The 27,531-nt window shown below is 36.5% G+C and overlaps 1 protein-coding gene across 3 annotated transcripts in view; it reads right to left on the minus strand.

Annotated features, from left to right (window-relative positions):
• Prp4k (Pre-mRNA processing factor 4 kinase) overlaps positions 1–27,531 on the minus strand; it is an 85,763-nt gene that overhangs the window by 4,165 nt on the left and 54,067 nt on the right. The window contains exons 11-17 of one of the 3 annotated variants that reach the window (XR_014443995.1): positions 27,154–27,291; positions 25,554–25,668; positions 21,919–22,025; positions 14,305–14,436; positions 7,225–7,466; positions 5,734–5,827; positions 4,201–4,216 (exon numbers count right to left, since the gene is read on the minus strand). Coding sequence is in view for 1 of the 3 variants with exons in the window: in XM_083144285.1 (XP_083000411.1) it covers positions 7,263–7,466; positions 14,305–14,436; positions 21,919–22,025; positions 25,554–25,668; positions 27,154–27,291 (696 nt within the window). In the remaining 2 variants the exon portion in view is untranslated. Of the gene's footprint in view, positions 1–4,200; positions 4,217–5,733; positions 5,828–6,718; positions 7,467–14,304; positions 14,437–21,918; positions 22,026–25,553; positions 25,669–27,153; positions 27,292–27,531 lie in introns of those variants that run through there. The other 2 variants (XR_014443994.1, XM_083144285.1) reach the window with 2 other exon arrangements.

Raw genomic sequence — 27,531 nt, forward strand, 5'->3', positions numbered from 1 at the left:
CCTAATCGACAGCACCCTAAAAGTCGCACATTCACAAGGATACATCAGCACCTCAGGAAACATGAGACCTTCGCACATGGTATGCAACCAGGTAGGCCTGCAAGCATTATGCCAACAATCAAGTCAGTGGTAGATCGTAACTATACATTCACAAATATCTCGTACATGTTTACCGAGACTTTTTTGCTTCCATTATTGTATACTTTTCAGTTTCAATTTGCGCTATCACTGTATATGAATGACACAGAATGAGCCCTACAGAGGTTTAACCTAGCTGCAGGTTAGGTGCCCTAATAGGGTTGAAATTTGTGGAATACACCAAGTACAAACGGATGCAAAAACACACAACCTGAAGAAGGTATGTCATTAAAAAAGTACCATAACAATTAATTTGATATTAGGGATGGGACAGATTAATCAGTATCGACCAATATAGGCATAATGGTGTATTAGTAAAATTACTGATTATTTTACTGATCTGATATATCTATAAATATCTTGTAATTTTGTGCAAAATTCTACCATTTTGTTATATTTTTATGGATAATCTCCATGCCCTATATTTTAAAAGTAAATGTCCATGGATATACAACTTCCTTTGCACTTAAGTTACCTGAAACAAACATTTATTAAGGAGGTCAATGATCTATTCAGGTTCTTCAAGGACCATTTGGAATTTTATATTGGATCAGTAGAATATAGAATATAGGTATCAATAAATTTTATATCGGTACATTCATATCGTGCCGTCCCTATTTCATATTCAAACATTCATATCGTGCCGTCCCTATTTCATATTCAATGACTAGTGCATGAGCAATCAGTAAGAACTTCAAATATTAAATGTTCCTTAATGTTTGACACATGCCGTGTGCCAACATCATAATAAAATAAAAGGTACTCAAATTGGCACATTGCAAGTTGTTATTAGGGCTGAGCTTATACCAATGCTGATATATCGGTATCAGCCAATACCAATGGTATCGCTATCTGACAGTATCAGTTAGATTTATTTACTGATGATACTTTTAGGCTCGCTTTAGACGAAAGCATTTTCCTTAACATTTACCCCATGACCAAAACGTAACCGTGTAAAGTGATAAATCTTATGGCATTTCAGATTCCATGGCATATTTCACAGCATTTCTCAAGGATAGGATCCATCCTATTTCCGTAGCATAACCAATCAGAAGCGACCTCTAGGTCACAAGTGCAGATGTAATGGCAGCCACGTGAGATGTAAACAATGCATCACTGCACATTTTTAAAAGACGATAACTATTCAAGTGAGAAGAATAATGCTTCGTATTAAATGGTTTTAGGTACAAAAGAATGGTGCTGCTTAAATACATACTTTACAGCATTTACTGTACACATATGGAAAAGTATTTTTTTTTTAAATTGAAAACACCATGCACTCATCACAGATGGTGAAACTTAATGTGCCTTTCGTGCTGTACGTATTATACATTGTAATCGGAAAAGCTAAACAAAATGTTCCATGGAATGTTTCCCTGTACAGTAGTATCTGTATCTAAAGCCAGCCTTACAGAGATTTGTGGGGACTGCAAAAATGCCACACAACATTTTCATGGAATCTAATTATCCTGGAAGTTATGCAAAATTCAAATTTTCATTGATTTGGTTCCAACATTATGCGAAAAAAAACTGTATTTTGTGATTACATAACAGGTATTCGTATATTCTGATGTAATTTTTGAATATATTAAAGCAAAACCCTGGTAAAGTGGAATACTCACTCACTAATACAGTGTGTCTCAAAATTATTAACAGGCATGGGTGTATGTATTTTTCAGAACTATATAGGCTATCTGCGAAGCCCAGACTCAGTGACCAAAATACAGACAAAAATATCTATCAGAAAATGTGTATAAAATTGTTCATTTCAATAAGATGATGAACCAGATTTCTTAGGGAGTTGGCACCTGATTTCTTAGGAGCTGGAAACCTTGCTCGCCTTCTTCGAATTCTAGAGGCAGCTGGCAGGCAACTCCAGGGGGTGACAGGCGAGCGTGACAGAGCTACCTTAAGGATCACCTGATCAGTTGCAAACCAATTTTTCCCAGCATGTAATTTTCCCAGGAGTGGGGAATTGTGGAGCCAAACTGTTACATGAGTGTGAAAAGAGTTGCATATGGTGGGGAAATTCCCTCAACAGTCCAGGTCAATGTTGCAAACCAATTTTTCCCAGGAACCCAATTATCGCAAGCAAAGTGTGACATATGGCAGGAGCAAGAACATCACTGAACGCTTGCAGACGAGTTGAAAAAATAAGTTGTTGTCATTCAAACAACTAGAGTTACAGTGCGGAGGAAAAAATTGTTGGTTCACTGGGAATGGTTTATGAGGGCATCTAAAAATTACCAAAATGACAAAGACCAGTTCTAGTCTAGATCGTGTCAAGTAGTTCTTGGTGTGTGGAATTTATTTAGAGGCAGCGTATGAATGCAGTAGTGAGTGGATTGTATTTTTGTGAATGATATGTTGTGTGTTGTGTAGTGAACTGAAATGAAGGGACATTATTAAGTAGCTGTCTATTCAACTTACGTATGAAGATAAGCTACAAATCGTTGTGGATTTTTCTTTTATGTCCACTTTATGCACAGATAAGCTAACGGGGGTCGGACCTACAGTATCTGAACCACCATGTATCGAACCCAGGACCCCTTAGTTTAAAGGCAACGATATTACCACTGCGTCAACGAGGAGGCCCCAAACACAATGTCCCATCACTTCAACCTTCCACCCCAAATGAGCTAAGAAAAAAAACATCCCCACCTGCAAGTTATTGTCCATTCGAACACTATGATATGGTGCAATAGCCCAGGTTTTACCCAGAATACACCACTTTTATCGGGGTTTCATTGTCATTTGATTTCCCTTATGTGGGGTACAAGAAAAAGCTTATATGAGAGTGAACAACAACTCAAGAAGTGTATATAGTGTACCTTATAAATGTTCAATGTGAACCCCTTTCATGACACGGCACACATCCATCTGGTAGTACAATTCTTCCCAAATGAGTGTCAGCATGTCTGGAGTGATAGATTGAAACTTATAAAAAGTTATTGAAGATTAGGCATCGACATGGGAGACGATTCCATGCAGGTAAAACGGCGACAGCAAAAAATCAGGCAAGTCCAGGCCAGGTCCGTAGCTCGGTGGTTAGAGCAATTGCACGGTATGCCAGAGACCCTGGTCCAAGTCCTGCATTTTTCGCTGAAAATTTCTATAAAAAGTTGTTTGAAACTTGTTAAACCATCGACAAATGTTGTTATTGTACGGAGGATCCCTTCCAAATCAGTCGAAAAGCTTGGTGAACTGAAACAGCAGAACCACACCTTGCAAATTCAAGAACACAAAAGGACTTCCGCACGGGAGTTGCCATCTTGTAATACACCTACGCCGCAACAAATGATAAGTGTTCAAGGTAGCAAACTTCCACAGCCATTCTAATCATGCATGTACAATATAAACATTCACCTTCTTCTGTTGCAATATACCAACTACTTGAAACCCCGATAATCATTTTGGGACACTGTACTAATCAACATTTTGAACAGCTTTTAACTGTTACAGTTTTCAAGTATTGGTGGGAATCAATATGAGTATTTGCATTGGTATGGTATGATATCGATTCAACTTGGTATCGGCTCAGCCCTAGTTGTTATCCTAAATTTCACCAAATTCACTTGGCTTCTTCAGCCATAGAGTATGAAACAGGTGCTCTTACGTGTTGGAGATGGCAGACTTAAAAGCATTAAAAATTGGTACCCATAGGAAGGTTAAAAATGGTTGTAGTCCTACATGTAAAAGATGAAGGTAACAAAACATGTTCGCATGGAATGGGTGATCTGTACAGAAAAAACATGTTTCAAAATCTATTCCTGAAGAAGGCAAGTGAGCTTGGCAAAATATGTTGTCACTACTGTACAACGTGTCAAGGCAAGTAGCTTGAATTATATTAAATGTTCTGCTTCAGATTTTATGCGACATTAATTTTGCATTATTGTTTCCATAAAATGCGCATTCTTCCTATAGAAAGCCCCTCTCACATTACTATTACAATACATTATTTGTATTCAAGACGTCACAAGTTCAAATGTCAGGCAAATACCTTTACCAAAGGTAACAGCTGCTTGATCCTACTTCCTGTCCCTCTCCACTGCTCTCTCACTTTCCAGTTGTGGTTAACCTAATGGTACAAATAAACGAGGCTAATTAGATAACGTAATGAGCAACCTACTCTCATATATTGGGCTTTCGTCAAAACTGAATATGCATTGCCCTAAGAATGAGAGTTGTGTGGTGAGCATCTAAGAAGTGGTACTAGTTACTTTCAAGTGATTTGTAAGTTAAGATCACTACCAAGTAGAAACGGGATACAATTTTGAAATTTGCATCATGTCAGAAAACACCCACTTTACATTATTTCAAACTGTCTGTACCAGGATCACGGAAATACCCTTTCAAAAAATATTAACAGAAAACTAATGCAGGAACAAAAGCGAGTGTACTGCTGGCATTAGTTTCAATCCTTTCAAAGCATGTGGACTCTTGCCTACTCAGTTTCCTAGAATTGCAATACTCAACAAGATGAAAATAAACAATGACATATTTTTAATGAATGCTTATAAGTTATTAACTAAACCTTTGCTATTGTAACATATTCTATAAATGGCACCATTTTGTCAGATAATTATCAGATTATTATGTAATGTTTTACCATTTTAACAAGTTAAGAATCAAGTCTTTAAACATCACAAGAAAGCTTCTAGCCTGCATTTGTTTTTTTACTTGCTTGGTACCACAGGCTAGAAAAAAAAAACCCAAGGCTGATACTAAAAACTATCTTTTCATATTTGACTCTTTTCCAATCAATAACATGAAATAAGTCTTAAAGACTTAACAATGTATGCTATTTAAAAGAATCAAATTTATTCAACACCTTTCAAAATAAATTAACAAAAAAAATCCTCCATGATTTTCAAGAATTATACAAAATTCAGATATTTTTCTTACTCAAGTTACTTTCTGATAACACAATCATCAAGGAACAATAATATTTGCCATCCCAGTGGCTGTTCTTCATCTCGTTACCAGTCCCCAAAATTGGGTCAGCCTGGGCATGGATGCTACTTGTGACTGTCCTTTGTTATTTCATCTAACCATCACACATTCTCATCACTGCAATTAGCCAAAAATGGCAGAAAAGCCAGGAAGCAATAACAAAAAAAACAAAACAAAAAAAAACACCTTTCCAGTTGGATATTTTAGGCCAGAAATACAACTTTAGCCATATTTGCTAAATATCCTCACTGCATATTCTATACCTGTAAGTGCAACTTATCTCACCAAGAGAGATGAAATGCATATTTTTAATTTGAAGCTAGAAAGATGTCACAGAACACAAAAACTAGAATTATCTGTAGTGTGCAGGGTGTTTCAAATATACACGAACAAACTTCTTACCAGTAAAAAAAATATGCACTTCATCAATATTTTCAAGCTTGAAGAACAAATACAGTGGAACCTTGATTCTGCGCTCTTCAGGGTTCAGTGCCTAAAGAACTTACGAAGCAGGAAATGTAAAAACTGGGAAGTAGCAAGGAAAAACATAAAAACTAGGAACGTAAATCAGGATTCCACTGTACTAAAAAAAGTCTTAAAATTATACCCAATGTCTACCCTTCCAGTCACTATCAGAAATACCTTTAAACAGCTAGTAACTGATACTTCTGGAGGAAGTCAGCATACTCAACCATGATGAGAACATAGGGAACTCTCTCTCATGGCTGGCTGTGTCCTGGAAAAAGAACAGTTCAGTGAAAACAATTATTCATATCTTGATAGCAGCAAGAGATAATGAAAACTTTTCACTTTATTAGAAGTTTCATACTGAGCCATACAAATAAGAAATAGAATCTGAAACGTTAAATTTTTGAAAAATATTTTCCCTGTATGTGCAACTAAGCAAAGTTATTGCAAACGGTACAAACAGTTGCTCTTGAAAAATAAACCTTGCTCAGTATATGACAAAATATGGTAAATATAATAGTTTCATGTATCTCTAGTAGAACATGTAACATCTCTAGCACCATTTCCCCTGCACCTTTGCTAGGCAGATTGTTTACATTCTGTATTGGTAGACGCTCCTGTTTTTACAATGACAAGAGCTTATAGTTAATATAATACATTTGAGAAATTGGAGCCAAGACATAATTCAAAGCACAGTGCAAATTACACCACGACTGTTTTCTCACTTCAAAACCAACATAGTTGGACTTTCCCAATCCAAATCCTGGTTATACAATAATCCATGCAGTGGTTTAATTAAATAACTAATTTTACTACTGCTGAATATTTTTTAAAGTTATCAACTACTCAAATTCAGAAAATAAAGTGAGAAGAGAAAATCTGTTATAGTTTTGGAAAACTACATGAAAAATCTTAACAAAATGTTCTCTCTAATACAAGATTCTATAGTTGCTTCTTCACGTTTCAACACCTAGAGTGAAAATTGGCTAAAATCCAGAAATTATCTATAAAATGGCTATATAGAGTGAAATTTAGAACTCGAAGTCCTATATAAAATCTAGCTACCAATTTCACAAACTATTGCTTAACTAATTGCATACCACATTAAGTCTAACCATTGTGAATGCAAGTCGTTTGGGAATTAAGAATACCAATACAATTCCAATAAATATTATTCTTTATTATTTGTATATCAGCAAACACTTAAACAGTTTAAAAGATTTTCTTTCAATTTACATGTGAAATACCAAAAAAAAAAAAAAAAAAAAAGTAAATTCTACTGTTGCTAAAATATACAAAGTTTCAAAATGTGCGCCAATGTTCTTTTGTAACTAACTGCAAGTTCCAAGTGTCAGAACACTGTTTGGTTTTAATACCTTCAGGTATGAAAAAATGTACGTATACACTTACATAGATAATGACCACACTTTGTACTTTGTACGCTACTTACAAAACACTGGTTCTGCACATTTTGCTGTTAGAATCTGTGAACCTCTATTTTTGAAATAAAAAAAAAAAAAAACCTTCTCAAGTACAAATGACCTGAAACAAAGAAGATACCATAATTGCACTAGAAGGGAGATGGCACCTCTATCGCCACAACTCAACTAACAATACTAAAAATTGCTTTCAGTAAATCCAGGCACTCGTGAGGCAGTTAGTTACCTCGGAGTAAAACATTCAACCCGAGACACTCTTCAAGTTCATATTTTCTCTTGGATGAAGGGATGCGTCAAGGCATGGTTGATAGAGATGCGCTTCGATGAGTCTAGCATTAGGATTCTTTCGAGCAAGTCTTTTAACTGTCCCACTTTCCGCATTTGATCTTCTGGTAGATTCTGATGCCCCACCAGTTCCGCTAGTAGGTCTCTGGTAGGATTAATTGTTGACATCACCACTACTTTTTCCTGTACAAGAGAAAAAAAAAACATTTCAGGAGAATGCAGAAGCCACTTACTAACATTAACCTGATACAGTTTTCAACCAATAACAATTCCAATACTCTAATCAATTCTTGCTAACGTTATAGCAATGCAAAGTTGTTCAGTATCATTACAAATATATATTTTTTTACCACCACAGTGGACTATATTTTGGATAATTCAAAGGAAGCTATCCAGAGACAGCCCTAGGGAAGAGAAAGTTTGTTTGCTGTTTTGCAGCCTTCACCATCTCTTCAATAATATGGCATTGCCCACCCCTTTTGTGTGCAGGTGTTCATCTTTGAACCCTCCTAGCTAATGATTTATGAAAGTCTTCTTATTTGTCCTCAGTTAAGATTAGTCAGGGTGCATGGCTCGCAATGTAGGAGCATGGTGTGTATACTAGCTTAACATTTGAGAAAAAGAAATTATTAAGTTCTAAGAAAAGTGGAAAGAAGCGTGAGGAAAGTGACATCACTAAAAAGTATGGGATACTGCCAAACACATTAGCTAATGCTGTTACATGTGTATGTGATTTTCTGTTAATACAGTGTACTTCTTTGTACCTGCTTTCAATTTACTGGTAGCTTAATTTCCTATTGTGAGAATTGTTTTTTGCTTGCACTATAGAACCATGCACAAGATACACATCAATTTTCACAGTAAGGTCCACAGCATCAGGGGTGCCCACAGGGAGGGTCTCATGATGCACCTGCATCATGGAAATTTTGGGGGGAACAAAATTTTATATCAATTCTATATATCTTCACTCAAAAATGGAGGGGGGGGGTTCGTTTGATTGATTTGTTACTGATTTTTAGTAATGATTATTATGTGCAGTTTTCTTACCTGCCTGAGGGTGATCATGGCGATAGGGGTGAAATGAAACAACCCCTGTTATGCATTCAGAATCGGTTTGGAAGAGGAGGACGTGCTGTTCGCATTAATACAAGGTTAGTCAAGCAGACAAACTGCTAAGAATAAGGTTCAGTAGACTAAAATTTGCAGTGAGCCTGAGCCGTTTTGGACGTTTAATGTTAGCAAACATGAAAGTGAGCCTACAGTACGTAAAGTAAACACACATTGCTTGAAGATGTCTCTGTATTATAGTGTTTCACAAATTTTGTCTGACCAAAATAATTTGAGTAAATAATTCAGCATAAAGGGGGGGGGAATGTTCTACCTTTTGGGGAGGGGGGTGCCTCATAGGCCTTGCGAGGGATGGCCACCCCTGCACAGCATGTTCCTTATTTTTGTTTATACTGAAGTACAGTAGTTTTGCTTCATCTTTGGAGTTCGAATTAAAAAGAATCCACGGTATATATCAATCTACCAGTCTTTGCTTTAAAATATCGAACATTCACTAACAAATGTTCAGAATATAAAAAGATTTGTAATTCAATAACATAAATTATATTTTCAACACCATATTCACACAGAATTAATCAATGAAGCAAATTACACATTTTGCATAATTTTCAACACACATGAATTTTGCAAAAGAGTCTGGCCACATTTATTGTACTCTTACCTGAAGGAAGTCTGAAAAATATTATGTCCATTTTATGCACAGATAGGCTAAAATAAGATTCAAACTACTGTATGAACCAGAAATTCCAGGAAAACATTGGCCAATATCAGTGATTAAATAAATCAGTACTATTTTTGATTCGGCCCTACTAATTGCAGCAATAATGCAGCTTTCAGACTGAAGCGACAAGTAGTTATGTAGAAGCAAATGCAACCTTTATCATCGAGTGACACGACAAACCACACATGCCACCTCAGTCTGTTGGTCATGCATGAGCAGTGAATGCTTTCTTATAGGCTGGGAAAGTTTGTGTCACTTGTCGCTTCAGTGTGAAACACTCGTTTTGCATGCCGTGTTGTATGTAACATGCAATTTTGGTATGAAACCTCCCTAATTACATGTTAACACATGATGCACAGAATCAGACAGAAGATTTATTTATACAATATAAATGCAGGTATCAAGCTTTGCATCACTAGATACAAATATCCTTGCAGATGCTAATACCAAATCTTGTGAAGTCCAGAAATCGTAAACTGATATCCATACGGAAAGTATTCATACTGGTAATAATATTGGTAATAATAGAAACACTTGGAAACAAGCAGCTTTTTCTCATAGTATGTTACTTTTTTAACATCCTGTAACTTGGATAATGATCGGAGATACACGTTTTGAATTCTGCATGAGTCTAGAGGTGGGTCATTCCATGTCAAATCAACCAATGGTCTGAACCTTGACTCTCAGAAATTGATAATTTTTGGTGCAGTGGTAGTACCAGTTAAGTTGACGAAAACTGCAAATTTCAGATCTTTGGGCTCTTTAGTTTTTGAGTTATCGACATTGAAAAAAGCAAAAATTTCAAAATTTTACGACATTTTGAATTTTTTAAATAGCTGAAGATCAAAAACTATTTGGCCTAGAGAGCTCAAATTGGTGTCATTCTCTTATGCTTTTAATGAGCTTTAATTTGAAATGCAACATGACTGTGCTGTTGAATTTTTTTAATTTTTCAGAAAAAAAAAGTTTTGAAAATCTCAAAAACACAGCTTTTCATTTTTTTAAAAAAATATATGTTTTGAAGACATCAATTGACTATTTGGATGCAGAATTTCATAATGGGACAGCAATGGGTTCCTATGGAAATTATTGTTTTTGTATTGTAATTTGTGTGAAATTTGCTAAATTTGTGAATTTCCATGTTAAAACCATAAATATAAGGTGAGTGGTTGATGTTGAAGTCTTCATATTAACATATTATATATTTTTTGGACTACAAATAACATGAAAATACCTAAAATTTGTCACTTTCAATATCAGGTAAGAAATTGAAAAATGTATGAAGGGAAGTCATTAAATAACAGGAATTTTATTCTAAACTTGGAGATTTATGCACAACAAAAATTTGTATTTCGGGACTCAAAATTGTTTCTTAGTAACATGCCACAAAGATGTCGTGATGATGGAGCAGTATGGCCTGCACGGTAGCTCATACAACAAGGCTCTCCACTGACTTGCACCGTAGAAGAGCAATGTAGTATTATTCGTTTTTTGTGGTCACAGGGAGTGAAAACTTCTGAAATCTACAGCAGAATGGAGGTTCAGTACTGAGACTATTGTTTAAGTCAGCGGAGAGTGTACTAAATTAACGGATTCGCTGGTTGATCTGCTGTTTCACTGCCTCAGTTGCCATGCAAACTGGTCTCTCTGTTGCTCATCCGTGACATTTCGTTTTCAGTCTTTAAATCTTTCCACTCATTCATACACTTTCCCCCGACTTAAACAATTGTTTCCGTACTGATCCTTCATTCTGTTGTAGATTTCAGAAGGTTTCACTCCCTTTGACGACTAGAAACAAATAACACTTCCTTCCTCTTCTATGAGCAAGTCAACAGTGGAGAGCCATGTTGTAAGACCTATCGTGCAAGCAATACTGCTCCATCATCACGACATCTTTGGGGAGTGTTTCTGAGGAACCATTTTGAGTCCCGAAATACAAAATTTTGTTGTGCATAAATCTTCATGAAGTTTAGAATAAAGTTCCTGTTATTTAAGGACTTCCCTTTGTACATTTTTCAATTTGCTTACCTGGTATTAAAAGTGATAAATTTTAGGTATTTTCATGTTATTTGTAGTCCAAAAATTATAAAATATGCTAATATGAAGACTTCAACATCAACCACTTGCTTTATAGTTGTGGTTTTAACATGGAAATTCACAAATTTAACAAATTTCACACACATTACAATACAAAAAAATAATATCCATAGTAACCCATTGCTGGCCCATTATGAAATTCTGCACCCAAATAGTCAATTAATGTCTTCAAAACACATTTTTTTTAAAAAAAATGAAGAGCTGTGTTTTTGAGGTTTTCAAAACGTTTTTTCAGGTTTCTGAAAAATTACAAAATTCCAACAGCACAGGTAAAAGGTAAAGTGTTCCCCTATGCTCAGCACCATGCCATGAAGGCATATAGGGGGTGTGGGGGTAACGCCCCACACTTTCTTGATCTGGTCGTGAGTGGGGGTGATGTGATCAGCATCATGCCCCTGACCGCTTTTTGCCCCCAGGGTTTCCCCCAGGTACCCATGTCTTCGCCGCTGGGTGGGCGCCGGGGCCGCTTCCAATGTTAGAAAAGTTCTCAGATTTGAACCGGCCAGGGATCGAACCCGGGACCTTTAGCATGGTAGTCAGATGCGTTACCAACGGAGCCACCGAGGGCACCCAACAGCATAGTCATGTTGCATTTCAAATTAAAGCTCATTAAAAGCAGAAGAGAATGACACCAATTTGAGCTCTCTAGGTCAAATAGGTTTTGATCTACAGCTATTTAAAGATTTCAAAATGTCATAAATTTGGGAATTTTTGCTTTTTGAATGTCTATAACTCAAAAACTAAAGAGCCCAAAAAATCTGAAATTTGGAAGTTCTTGTCCTCTTGATAGGTGCAATGAATATACAAAAAATCTTAAAAATCTGAATTCTGAAAGTGCGAAAATATCATTTTATTGGTTGATTTGACATGTAATGAAGCAGGTATGTAATTAACAATTAGTTAATTTAATTTCATTGTTACTATTTGGAGGGGGACGATGTCCAAAAAATTGTGTTTTCTTGGCATCTAGGCAGGGTCAAGGTAAGCTAATAAATTATTTTGTTACCTTCATTTTTTTTTGCTCCATATTGAAAAAATATTATTTTTCTCCGAAAGTATTACAAATGGTGCATACATTTTTCACATCAATGGCAAAAATACCAGGCATTATGTGGGTACCTTTTAGAGATTCACGTCCTGGTGTAGCCTGTGTGGGGGTCCTATGAATTTCAAATTTCACGTAAAAAAATAGTTAACTTTCCTTCTTTTTCTTCTTCTAATTGATTACGGATTTTTATTTTCCATCAGAACTATAGCCCAAAGTATACTGAACAAAACAAGGTATCATTTGTACCTCTAACATTCTTAGTCCCGGAAATATAAAATTTCATTTAGAAGCATACAGAATTTCAAATTTCCTGCTGAAAACACAATTGGCGTTAGTGGAAATACCTTGAAAATCATCCTCGGCATTTTTCCTTGGAGGATTTCGAGGTAGATGAAGTCAACGAGCGATTTTATGTATTTAAAATGAAAATTCGCAAAATATGTATTTACATACGGAAAACTGGAAAATATGTGTTTTTATGTAAAATAAAATTTGCTGTGTTGACATATAAGGCTATGATAAGAATTTTGGCAAAAATGATGGTCTCTATCTTATCGCAGAAAAAACATTTATTTACCTAAAGTTCCTTTCCCTATATATGATGTCAGCGATATATCGTCATGATATTTGGCAATATATATCGTGGAGATGATATTTCGCCAACATCACGATACGGAAAAAGTATTGTATCGTTAGGGCATGCATATTTCGTTTTTAATGAAAAAAACGAAATGTCAAAACACACATTGTAGTGTTAATTTTTCATGTTTTTGAAAGGTGTGAGAAGCATTTTGCTACCGTGTTTTGTCACGAAATAATACGAAATAAACTCTTAAACACGAAATTTAGGTTTATTTATCTATGCGACACTTTCTGAGGTCTGAATTACCCTGCGAGTTATGCAATTCACGTAAAATTGATTACTTCTGCTGCTAATATTGGAGAAGCACAAATGGACTCCTTTACACAGAAATAAACTTAATACCCTGATAACTACATACATGTGCTATTACAAGTGAAATGTTAATTTTGTGTAATAAGTGTAGTTTTTAAATCAAAGTTAAGATTATTTCACAATTTTAAAACGAGAATCTTTTTATATATACCATTTTTCATCCGATTTTTCACCGCTATAACACTGAAATTTTATTGTATTTATCGCTTTCAAACCCGAAATTGACTCTGTTTTTGTACCAAAATTTAGCTTTTTTATTTACCAAAATTATGTGCCTCTACGTATCGTCTGTGACGATATTTTCTTGGTGATATATTGCGATATCAAATTTCTGATATCGCCCATCCCTAGTGACAATCCTCTTTAATACTCAGCAATCCCGGTCACCTAAGGTTTTGCTTTCGTACAGTATTTCTCTCCATTGATGTTGTCTTGGCACGATTTATGTGTCGCCATAACCTTCCACACTGTCCCCCTTGCTACACCAAATAAAACAACAGCCTTTGTTACTGATGCACGAGCTACACACACTTGAACAATCTGCCCTCTGGAAATCCAATAGGTCTCCCACTTCAGAGCTTCACCATGATACCATTGCACATGAAAGTTCGTACTGCACCGATTCAGGCACTACATGCAATGGGCAAACATGGTGATAACAAATGCCCATCGCAATGCATGATGGTTCAGTGCTGCCAACTTAAAACGAATTACCCTTCCCTTAGCAGCAGCGTATTTCCATTCATCTGTGCACCCTCTGCATAATGTGAATAGTAATCAGAAAAATGGATATCACTTTCTGATTTCTGGACTTGCAAGCAGTTATTTTATTAGTGTTTTAACTTTATAGCTATTCTGACATATCAGTTTATGGAAGTAAATATCTACAATAGATATATCTACAATCTAGACCTTTTGCATACTCATGAAAAACAACTCGCAACGATACCCACTAATATTGATAATTCAATCTAAACTGCTGAAATACTCAAAACCATTAATCTTGACAAACAGCATGCTTGTACACTCCTGTTCAGATGAAGTGGCACATGCTTCAACTGCCCAATCTTATAATCTGTGCCACTTTATGTGAACAGGAGTACTAAAAACATCATGAAGTATTTCCACTTACCCTTTCCGTAACTTTGTCGACCTCATGATACAAGAAATTGCAATTGGAATCAAAGTGCTGATCTTTAAATGCACCTTTTCTAATAAGCTTATTAGGCATTTTCCCTTTCAAGTCCATGAAGAATTTCAGCATCTGCAAAATTCATAAAATCATCTTAGGATATCAATATACAGTATTAGATACGCAATAATACCCTGAAACAGTCAGTAAGAGAAAAAATTGCTCAGGTTTTTCCCAATTGATGACTTTATAGATGCAAGGTGGCAGCAGTACTTTCTGATTTGCTTGTTTTATTATTTGATATGCACAATGCAGGGTTGCTACGATTCTTTGATTATGAAATTCCCTGACATTTCCAGGTTTTCCAGACATGTTTATCATCATGATTTTTGCTTTTGAACCTTGTGTTTTTCAATTAAATATATAATGCGTTAATTATTATGAATATTCACTTTCACAACTTTTTTTTAGGAAATTCAATTCTACTTCTACACACACACACACACACACACACACACACACACACACACACACACACGCACACACGCACACACGCACACACGCACACACACACACACACACACACACACACACACACACACACACACACACAAGAACACATAAAATTGAAGACTAAAATGGAAAATTACAATCGGCATCAAATGTATTGGATGCTACAATCATGTGCATCTAGCCTTCAGGCTAAGGCAACACAGGTACATTATTTCACCATAACAGATCTCCACATTATAAAACAGAAAAAGTTCATAAATTATACACAATTTTTCATTTCCTGGCAGATTTATAGTGTGGTAGAAAATGCTGTTTTCTTGCTTACATTTATAAGTACACAGCATTTGGAGAAATTTTTGTTGCATATAGGAATTCTATTGGAAATGCCAACAAGACTAAGATCCATAAAATAATAGACGATAAACCTTATCTTTACCAACCTTTCCGATAATTATGATCATATTGTGAATGTACTTTAGTTATCAATCCGATATCTGGACTGCAAGTTTTACTTTGATATTCTTTCTAATATCTAGTATTATAAAAGTGAAAATTTATTACAGAAATTAAAAGGAACCATAATTTTGCACAAGACTGAGAACCATAAGAACGAAAGAAACAAGTTTCTAAACTGAATATTTTTGGGGAGTGGAATCAGAAGAACCAAATTCAGAACTGCTTGTTCATCTTGCAACTCTTTTTCTTGCAGGCTCCAAAATGCACATACATTCCCTGATTTTTCCTGGACAAGCCAAATTCCCTGACATTTCCCAGTTTTCCAGACCTGTAGCAACCCTGACAATGGCAAGTGTTTTTCTAGCCTTGTTTCATGCTCTTCATTTCAGTCCAAATCACTGAAAATTTTGGAAAAATCATATTTTTGAATGTTTGTCCCCCTCAAATATCAGCATCAATCAATGGAAAATAGAAAAAATTGTGCAAGTAGATCATTTTATGTACACATGTGTACTCTAAATGGAAAATATAAGATATGTAAAAATATGTAACATGAAATTAATGTACCATTTCTAACATTGTACTTTGCTGGCATATGTTGCTTTAACTTGGCTACATACAAAGGAAAATACATAATTAACTTGAACATCCAAACAATCACATTTGTAACTTATATACCACAATAATTACAAGAAACAGAGCCAGAAAGAGTTGAGGGTAGTGGAGAGTTTCAAATATCTAGGAACAGGGTAGCTACGATTTTTTGATTATGAAATTCCCTGACTTTTCCAGGTTTTCCAGACCAGTTTGTCGTCATGATTTTTGCTTTTGAACCTCATGTTTTTCAATTAAATATGCAAGCACGTTAATTATTATGAATATGAACATACACAGTTATTAGCTGAAAATTTACCAAATTTATTAAAGTGATTAATACAATGCTATTCAATGAAAAAAATATATAACTATTGTACTTCCCCATTTTCACTAAGTCATTACAATTAAGGTGGTGTAAAAAAATCAATAAAAAAAATGTGGCATATATCAAAGCTTTACAATGTAACTTGTATACAACCTCAATTATATCAATACAAATGAGAAACAACAGAAAATTAGGTCATGTACCTTTAGAAAATATGCAATAAGTTTAATGATTATATTTTTTAATTTATTAAAAATAGTACGTATTTCAGAAATACAGAACGTGAATGGGGCCGGTGACCAACCATACACCTAAAAAATATATACGCGGAACATACTTTGGAATCAAATGTCTCCATTATTTGAGTTTTCCACATGCTGGAACCAATTTTATATTACAGAAAACATCGAAATCTGTCTATTAAAGGTAACCGCTCCGAATGTTTTATGATTTTTTTCAAATTTTCCTAGCAGGAAGACTAATTATCATAGGTAAAAGGTAAAAAGGTAAAGTGTTCCCCTGTGCTTAGCACCACGCCATGAAGGCGTATAGGGGGTGTGGGGGTAACGCCCCACACTTTCTTGATCCGGTCGTGAGTGGGGGTGATGTGATCAGCATCACCAGGGTTTCCCCCAGGTACCCATGTTATTCGATGCTGGGTGGGTGCCGGAGCCGATTCCATCGTTAGAAAAGTTCCCGGATTTGAACCGGCCGGGGATCGAACCCGGGACCTTTAGCATGGTAGTCAGATGCGTTACCGACTGAGCCACCGCGGCCACCTTATTATCATAGAATTTTGGCAATCATTGTGGCACGAAATTTAAACCTTCCTAAAATAATGAGCACTGTTTGGATTCGAAAAAAGTTATTTATGTTGAAAAAAACTTCAGAATGACCTTATGCAAGCATACACACTTCCCACGGACAAGGTATTCTCCGGTTGACAAGCGACAGTAACTATCGTAAACTAGCGGGAATAAATGTAGATATAAATCGGAACCTAGGTAGAGTGCATTCAGGATCTTTATTTTAATTTTAAGACAACCAAACCTGACCTTCCTAACATAACCACAAAAGCATATATTGACAAAATCTTAAGTAATCGCTAAAACTCTGTAGTATGTGTTAACAGACATAAATCGAAATCGAACCACGTAAAAGTTGCATTTGTAGCACGATGAAATCGTAATAAAACAAAAGGAAATTGGACCCATTTTCACAACTTTTCAGCATAATTTCATTCTACAAGCAAAAAATACGTAAAATTACTATCAGCATCAAACCAACATTCCTAACCTAACAACGATGTGTGACCAGCGTATGTTTAATTCCTCTATTTCGCACCAGTTTTTAAAAAATTAATTCGATCTACATGCACAAAACACGTGCATATTCGAATAATGACATCACTGATACTGCATAAAATCACTAATTTCTCGAGTGTAACACATCTCTGCAATGTAGAAACTACGACAATGAGCAAATGAACTAGTTGATCAGGTTGCTTCTCAACGGGTTCACGGGGAAAACGAAGTATTGAGTCGCTTTGTTTTTACTCTGCATCCGCACCCATCCAGTGTGATGTCAACCACAGCCAGTTACATGAAATTCTGCTCTTCAAGGCAGAAAGTATTATATTGTCTTTGGTTCAAGGAGTATACAGTTATTGCAGAACCAAAACCAATGCACTGTCCGAAAACCAACCTGCTCCACTTCACATATCAAAAGAGAACGGGTTCCGAATGGGTGCGTTCTTGAAGAAAGGAAATTTCCTCACCACACACAAAGCTAAAGCAACATTTTTTGCTCAAGAAATTCTGAGGATGGCTGGTGCGTAGGTTTCGTCTTGAGTAGCTTGTTCTCTAAGGAAAATCTCACGCCTCTCCAAATTCCGGTCTTGGAACAGGTTCACAAGAACGAGTCGCAAAATGAACAGATGGTCGTAACGAATCCAAGAACCTAGATCCGAGAGTGAATAAATATAGAATCGAAATGCGAAGGAACCATAATTTTGTACGTAACAGACTAGAAGTCACAATGACGAGAGGAACAAGTTTCTGAATTGAACCTTTTGGGGGGACTGGAATCACAAGAACCGAATTCGGAAGTGGAAATGAATCGTTCGTTCATTTTGTAACTGGTTCTCCTTCAACTCCAAAATACGCGTAAATTCCAGAAAATATGTAAAATTCCCTGACTTTTCCCTAACCAACCAAATTCCCTGACTTTTCCCTAACCAACCAAATTCCCTGACTTTTCCCAGTTTTCCAGTCACGTAGCAACCCTGAGAATTGAGAGAAGTGGTGAGGAAGCATAATTGAGAGAAGTGGAAGAATACATGAGGAGGTAAACAGAAGAGGACAAATGGGTGGTGGACTATATCAAAGCGTTCAAAATTAATATGGAACAGGGATGTACCTATGAAATGCAAGAAGGTAATATATAATACCTATGAAATGCAAGAAGGTAATATATAACACATACTATGTGCCAAAATTACATATGGATCAGATAAACACATATTTGAGGCGTGTGCGACTTACTCATGTTATGAATATTAAAAGTATAATATAAAAATATATACACTATGAAATACTTACGTTTCATGAGTATCTGTTTTGAGAAAAAGCAACGTTTCGGGATCCTACTGTTCCCTTCTTCAGGTTTTCGTCTCTGCCAGAATGATCATTACATGGCAGCGTCAATTAAGGCAAGGATTGAGGTGGCAGGTAAAACAGGTTAAAAAGGATAAAAAGTTGACATAATATCAACTGACACCAAACACGTAAAACCTTCATGCTCCAATCCTAATTTTAATATAAAAAAGTAAGTAAAAAACCCTTTTACACACGGAACACGTTAAAAACACCTTTTACACTGCAATGCTCACCGTTATGAAGCATGCGTCGTACTGATATGGTTTCTCGTGGAATGCCGGAAGTTGCTCGGCTCTTGCCCTCTCCCACTTTTCCCTCCCCCATCTGGCCGATCATACTACGTCATATCTATTTCAAAATCTCTAACCTCGAGGGCCACGTCGATCACGGCCGGAGTGACTTGGAAACCTATATTTTCCTTACTTACATCCCATCTCTTAAACATTCTAATCCACAATTCATCGACATTCCCGTAATCTCTGTTTAACTTATTGCTCCTATCCTTACAAATGGATGCCGCTTCATATACGTTCCTGCTCATTGGTTTATTATCGATCGTAACTATCTCTCTTTTTCTAATTTTGTGTCCTTCCTTAATTACGTGCTCTGACAACACCGTTCCCGGCATCCCTTCCCTGATGTTCTTATCATCTCATATCATATCTTATCATCTAATTCTCATATTTCTTCCGGTCTGTCCAATATATTCTTTATTACATACACATTTGATACTGTACACCCATTTTTCATTCTCCCTCTTCTTTCCATCTTTCTTATACCCTGTAAAGTGGTTCTCTATGGTTCGTGGGGCCCTCATCCCACACTTAATTCAGTATTCTTTAGCTACCCTTTCAATTTTCTCGGATACTCCCTTGAAATATGGGATGCCTATATACTTGTACTTCTTTTCTTCCTTATCCTTTCTATCCTCTTTTATCCCCTTCACACCATCTTTATCCTTTTCTTCTCTGTCCCTTTCGCATATTTTATAAGCTTCCCTACGTAACCTATTCAGATTGGCCTCCTTATATCCATTCTTTTTTCCCACATTAATAATCCAGTCTTCCTTGCTCTTCATTTCATCCTCTTGGTTACATAATCGTGCTGCCCTAATGAAAAAGTTAAGGAACACATTATTCTTGGTCCTTCTGGCATGCTCTGATTTACTGTGGATGTATATGTTTCCTGCTAGGGTTTTATGGTGCACCCCGGTTCTGATCTTTGTTCCTGTTTTGATAATCCTCAAGTCTAGAAAATTAATTTCACCCCCTTTCATTTCTTTCTTTGTAAATTTTATCTGATTCTCCTGTTCCCCCAACACCTCGAACATCTTGGATAAGATCCAGCTCTTCCCCGATAACCAAGATGTTGTCCACATATCTCCCAAAGTATTTAATGTTTCCTACCAACTGTTCCAAGGCTGCCATTCTTCCCATTGCTAGACCCTCCTTCTGCGTATATATATTTCTTCATTAAACTTGAAATAATTGCCAGTACATAAATTAAACCATCTTATGTATTCCCATGCCACGACAATATTCATCCCTTTTTCCCTCAGCCACCTTATTATACAATTGGCGGCCTTGTCCCTAGGGACACTAGGGTAAATGTTAACTACGTCGAAACTCTATTTTCTTTTCTTCGGAGATCTCGATTTTTTCGATTGCTTTTTTCACGTCCCACAAATTCTTAATGCTATATTCCGTACTCTCTCCCACCTCTCTGATTTTGGATACCAGGATTTTGGCCAGTTTATACCCTGGGTGGGAGTACATGGGAATAATGGGTCTTAATGGAATTCCTTCCATATGGGTTTTAGGAATCCCAAAGGCAACTGGTATCTCCCTTTTTTTACATCCTTCAATTAACCTCTTTTTGTCAATTCTAGCTAATGTAATGCTGGTTTCGTAAGTATTTCATAGTATATATTTTTATATTATACTTTTAATATGGAGCAGAGACTTGGACAATGACACAGAGAGACAAAAGAAAGATGCAGTGGAGATGAAATTCTTAAGGAGTATATTGGAGAAGACTAGAAGGGATAGAATAAGGAATAAGGAGATCCGACACACAGTGGGTGTGGTGAAGCTTCAGGACAAGATAGATCAGGCACAGATGAGATGGTTCGGACACATGAAAAGGGTGGATGCAGAAAGACTACCAGTAAAAGCTTACAATGCACAAGGAGTGGGAATAAGGTCAAGGGCGAGACCAAGATGTCAGTGGCAGATAGCGGAGAGTGTTAGAAGAGGACAAGATTGGAACAACGTGGAAAGAGAGGACTGATGGAACACCAGGAAAAAATGGAAAGGCTTGACTTCTATGCCGATCCAGCCAGAGGCAGGAAACAGCGAAGGATGATGATTATGATACCACAAGTATCCTAATTATGCTAATTTATAACCTTAACAAGCTGTTAACATTAGATATATATAGTTTTTGCTGTCGTACACTTGTCACAATCAGAAATTTATCTAATTACAAGACATTCTCAATGAAGAAGAAAAAAGAAAAAAGTTGGTATCTTAATTCTATAAATCACATGAACTTTCCAAGAGTGAATGTAATTGTAAATATTTCTTTCATTTTGTTTGCTCCCTTACATAACCATAATGTCTTCAACTATAATTTTCTGTTGACTCTCTCTACAAAGATTTCAAGTCAATTAACTACATCAGCAAAAGCACTGTAACACATGGTAAGCATTAATTCTGTTTTTCTTAAAAAAAGAAAAGTAAAAATAAAGATTATGGGAACTTTAAAGACCAAAGCGACAACTCTCATTTCAAAGTGAGCCTTCAGGAAACAACACAACCTTCCAAACTGAGGTGACATGGCAAGCTGCATGTGTTGCTTGCTGTTTGCATATTGCTCAGACTGGGTCATTTTATCAATGGCGTGAATGGAGTTTCTGGTCTGTTGGTAAATGCCTGCTTATAGACTGAAGGGCCAATGTTGCTTGTTACTTCTGTGTGACCCCCTCCCCCACTTATCACTTTGGTCTATAACCTCCCTGCAACAAAGCATGCTAGAAACATTAAAAACATGTAATTTTCAACTCACCTGATTGTTGGTCTTTCCAGCGAACATGATTTTACCTGTATAGAGCTCATATATGGTACATCCAGCTGACCACATGTCTATTCCAAAATCATACGGAATGCCTAGAACTACAAAAGAACTTTGTATTACTTACTATTTCACGAGTAACATAACCAATTAAAAAGCAATTGACAAGTGCCTGCTTCAATTTCCAAACAAGAGATTCCATGTCAGTAATATGAGCCTCGTTCACTCTTAAATGGTGTGCTATTATGTTATATATCCCAGACTTGCCACTGAATACTGGAGACTTTTACTGTACTAACATCTAGTTGGATTAGAAATGCCAACTGTACGAAAATGCATTTATTATTGGCAGATAGGCTAATCGGAACTAGAATTTAAAGATATGTTTATCTGGAAAGGCCTGAGAGATGACTGGAAATTTGTAGGAAAATCCTGTTCAGGAAAGAAAAAATAAAGAGCCTTAAAGGCTAATTCATGTACCAATATCAACCTACTAGTCATATTGGTTGGAATCACTGATACTAGTGATTCTTTTCCAGAGTTCAAGTGTCTTGCAGAGCCTGCAAAAATAACACCTGGGACCCCTTGATTACAAGGCTACGACATTATAGATAGACCACAAGGAAAAAAAACCTTGGGACGAGAAGTCCCCGTGCAGCTTTCCCTTCTTCCCTCCACCTCAGGCCATAAGGAAGCATGGTCCACTCTCCCCCTCTCCTACTCACGGGGGTACGGTGCACAGGAGTTGCGGGTCTGCGCAGGTTGTTTTGCTCGTGGTTCCACTAAACCACATGAAGGAGGCATGTGGGGAAAAATTGTTGTCGTGATTTCATTATTGTTATTTAACATTGTTTTTCTGACATTTTTTGGCTAATTGCAATGATAATGATGAGTGATGATGCAATTAAATTGACGAAGGAACACTCAGAAAGAACACCCATGCCCAGACTGGTATTTGAACCCAGGATCGTTGGCATCATAGTGCACTGTACTAACCATTCCACCACTGAGATTATCTTATGTGAAATAATGAATATTTTAAAGGAACACTCTGGTAGATTGCTATGGTATAGTTTAAATGAGAAATTTACATATTAAAATTTACAAATAATCTGGACTGCTTGGAATTTCTACAATTTCCAGGTATCAGTAGGAATTGGTGAGTGTGTCAGTGAAATGCAAGCACATGCTATGTGCCAATAATTACATATGGAGCAGAGACTTGGACAATGACAGAGAGAGAGAAAAGAAAGATGCAGGCAGTGGAGATGAAAATTTTAAGGAGTATATTGGGGAAGACTAAAAGGAACAGAATAAGGAACGAGGAGATCCGACAGACAGTGGGGGATGGTGAAGCTTCAGGACAGGGAGATCAGGCACAGATGAGATTGGTTCAGACACGTGAAGAGGATGAATGCAGAAAGACTACCGGTAAGAGCTTACAATGCACAAGGGGTTGGAATAAGGCCAAGGGGGAGACCAAGATGTCTGTGGAAAGAGCAGATAGTGGCGAGTGTTAGAAGAGGACAAGATTGGAATACCGTGGAAAGAGAGGAGTGGTGAAAGACCAGGAAAAAATGGAGAGGCTTGACTTCTATGCCGACCCAGCCAGAGGCAGGAAACTGTGAAGGATGACGATGATCAGTTCAAAGTGGTTATCAGCTCAGATCAAAAAAATTAAATGTATCAACCCAAACCCCAATATTCACTTGTCCTCTACTGAATAGCAATGTCTAGGGCCCGGAACTTTACGTCCAATAAAACTAAAAATATGTGTGTGATTATGTCATAAAAAATGAAAAATATATCAAAAAAAATGAAAAATATGCCAGAAAAATGCAGAAATATTCCCAGTAAAGCCAAAAATATGCACAACAGTACTTTCGAATTTCTCATTATGCGGGAAGTCAGTATCTTCCAGGGATGATCGACTGGGGTGGAGGTGAGGTATTACATGAAGTCAGAATTCGTTTAACTGAAAAATGTAGAAAGAAAAAACTGAAAATATTGTGAGGTTCACTGCAATTATCCTAAGTTTAATTTACTATTATGTCAGATGTACACCTTTGTGGAATCTAAAGCGAAATTTAGAGTTTGCTACAGCTCTGGTAAATCTAGGCAATGAATACAGAAACACATCTTTATTAAGGCAGATCTTAACTATATACGAGTAGAATTTGAAAAGCAGCCTACATTTCTTTCTTGCAGAACAAGGTACTCTAAATACGTTTCCATTCCACAATGCACTTACAATCATGCAAGTTCCTGTTCATGGCATTCTATTCACTTGCACTGTTTCAGTGATTCATGCCTGGCTCAAATGACAAGTGATCTTGAAACTCCCATACTCGATTGCCGATAGTGTAGGGGCTGTAATGTACGGAATGTTATTTTTACTTTTGACTGATTGTTGTGAGAAGCGAAAAAAAAAAAATAAAGAAATGGGAACAATTGAAACGTGTTTACTTCCTGTCCGGTAGTTCTCGAGCCCGCACAATAATGGCGGAGAACGTTTTCCCTCAATAATGTTCACACGGCTATAAACTGTCGGTGGGATAAAGAGAAGTGGGGTGTTATTGTTCTAGACAGCATCTGCTTTTAATTTCTTCGTCCGTAATTTCTTTTATTCAAAATTTTGGGTGTGTCAGCACTTTGGCTATTTTGCACCCGTCACATTACATGGGGTCCAGCCCCTTACTATAACTAAAATAAGCATAATTGCAGTGTCCTGTTAGTAAAATATTAAAACATTCTGACTTTCGTTAAAAGATGAGGCTGTAAAGGGACACTGAGCACACACAAGGACAAAAAACAGGAGAACACACACAAAATTATACTGGCCATAGTGCCAGTCACCAGCCTCGTTTGTCTGCAAAATGCGGTCTAGGGTGTACTATGTGGAAGTGAGGTTGACAATTGGGTGTACTGCGTGGAAGGTTACTCCTTACACCCCTGTAATTTCCTTACCCTACCAACGATAATATAAACTATCTGTTCCACTAAAGTTATGAAGAATAAATTATAAAATAACAGATTATATGCAAGACAATTACGAAATTATACAGAAATATGTTGTAAAAATGCGAAATTGGTAAATTATGTCAAAACGCCTTATAAAGTTTGTCTATTTTGGCTGATTTTCATCAGGTATGTTAAGATCTCACCCCTCCCATTATCAACCAAATGCCAAATAAAATATATGTTATAACAAAGTTCCGGGCCCTACCAATGTCCAACACTACACAATCAAATCATGGAAGGAGCGGTGGCCTCAATATAAATTAGGAATAAGACAAATATCAGTTTATTTGTAAAAATTGCTCAAAATGTTACTAATTCTATAGTTCTATAAATAGACTGTAATATCGTATCAAATTATTTGCTGTTTTAATGTACATAAAGGCACAAACCTTATGCCCTCATTTTGTAAAGTAAACTCCTAAACATGGAGTATCTTTATTCCAGGTCTTTATGGACCATTTGTAATTTTATATCAAATCAATTAAATACTGATTACCAGTACTGGTAAATGTTATGTTTCAGGGCAAAAAAGACAATGAATCAGATATACTTACATATCTGTCCCATCTCTATCATAAATAAATAGCTAGAAAAAGAATATTACTTACTGATTTCTGGTGCTCTGTAGAATCTGCTCACAAGGTATGGTGTGATTTCATTCTCAGCCACGTGGGAAGCTGAACCAAAATCACAGAGTTTTAACACTAATTTACTCTCACTGACCTGTTAAAAAAAAAATGTGAAAATACATTCTAGAGGTTCATCAATACAATCTCGCAATATTCCAAATAAACACAACAATGGAACAATCCATCAGGAATAATTTTAAGAAAAAATTAAAAAAAAACCTACCATTTTGTACAATTGATATCATGCAAAAATGAAGCTTTATTTACGCACATTACACAACGTTACACCCAATGAGTGTAGGTCACGAAATACAGCCCATCATAAAAAATAGCACCACTGCCTTTGTGCTCTGCTATGAATTATGTGATCCTCCGGCAACTGGATGATATAGAAAACAATTTCTTTTGTTCTGAGCCTGTGAACCGGACCAGAGCAAGGGTGGAGCCTGATGTTATCAACAGAAAAAAAAAAAAAAAAAAAAAATTAAAAAAATTAACCAAACAGATGCATTGCTGTCATTCCGAATCAGATCATGACACAAGGTGGATGTTGCTCGTTTCCTTCGAAGAAATGTACACTTGGTATTTTCCCCAAACCACTCAACAAAGTCGCCAATGGCAATTTTTATCGATTTGCTGTTAATTTATCGTGGATTGACCCACACACCAGCCACCAAACTCTACTCAGTTGTGTATTAATGACTTGTGTCAGCCATCACTTCGACTTTCATCTGTAGCGACTTTTAGAGAAACAATGAACTCAAAAATGCAGTGTGTTAATAGAGGACAACACCTCAAGACCTTGTGACAGCAGGAGAAGATATGACAAGGTCGTGTGAAAGTCACCAGCATGAACGAGACTGGTATAACTATTACTCACAAGGGTATACAGACTTTGTTCACACCCTGTAAATATGCAGCTTATTTTGCATTGCAGTCACCTTGCAACATACATTCATTAAGGAGGTCAGTGTTAATTTTCTTATGGTTAAAATTTAATGTTTGCCCATCCCAATAATAAAACTTAACTCTGTGGCACAGAAGTCCTTTACAGGGTAAAGGCCTGCTTTTCACTGTGTTATGTGTGGTCAGCACAATGAATAAAATCGCTGCTGTTGTCTGGCTACTATTACACCAACATTTTCGAGCTCTCACCAAGGACTGAACCTGGAACCCCTCACACAAAAGACGAGAGCACTAACCTTTTGACTAAGCATAAACTCCAATAACACCACCCACCACAATCACATGGTGCAGAACCCATAATTATATTGAGCATGTGTTTGATTTTTCTTTATCTTAATTTATGTTGTTTATCTGCCTTTTTAGACTAATTGCAATGGCAGAGGGCGAATGAAATTACATGAAACTGATGAAGTAACACTCGCAAAGAAATACCCTTGCTCAGGCCAGAACTCGAACCTGGAACCTTCAGTAGTGAGAAGGTGCTTTCTCGCCAAGATAGTATCCGTTTCATTCAAGATTATTTACTGGGAGAATCAAATCTTCTTACAAATAATATTACCATATTGACATTCTCTGATTAAATCAAATTCTACTACAATGAAATCATACCCACCAAAATATTGTCCGGTTTTATATCTGCATGAAGTATATTTGCCCTTTTCATTAGTTTTAAAGCTAGGAACAACTGCTGGGTATATGACCTAACAGCCTTTACATGAAGTCCTACATCCTTGCCATATTTCTTGAGCACCTGCAATAAAAAGAGGCAAGATTAAACACAGTGAACAATGTTATACTAAGTTTGTATGTTTCCATATTTTACGCAACTTTCCTGCTGCTTTAGGCTAATTGCAGAAACAAGATAAGGGCTGGATGAAATTGATGAAGTTTGTCAATTGCTATCACAAAGTAGTGTAATACCTATGCCCAGACCAGATTTCAATTTGTTTATTTCTTATTTATAGGGACATGCATATTTCATTTTTGACGA

The sequence above is a fragment of the Lepisma saccharinum genome, chromosome 23 (assembly GCF_977018435.1).
Source record: "Lepisma saccharinum chromosome 23, izLepSacc3.1, whole genome shotgun sequence".
In the NCBI taxonomy this organism is placed as follows: Eukaryota; Metazoa; Arthropoda; class Insecta; order Zygentoma; family Lepismatidae; genus Lepisma; species Lepisma saccharinum.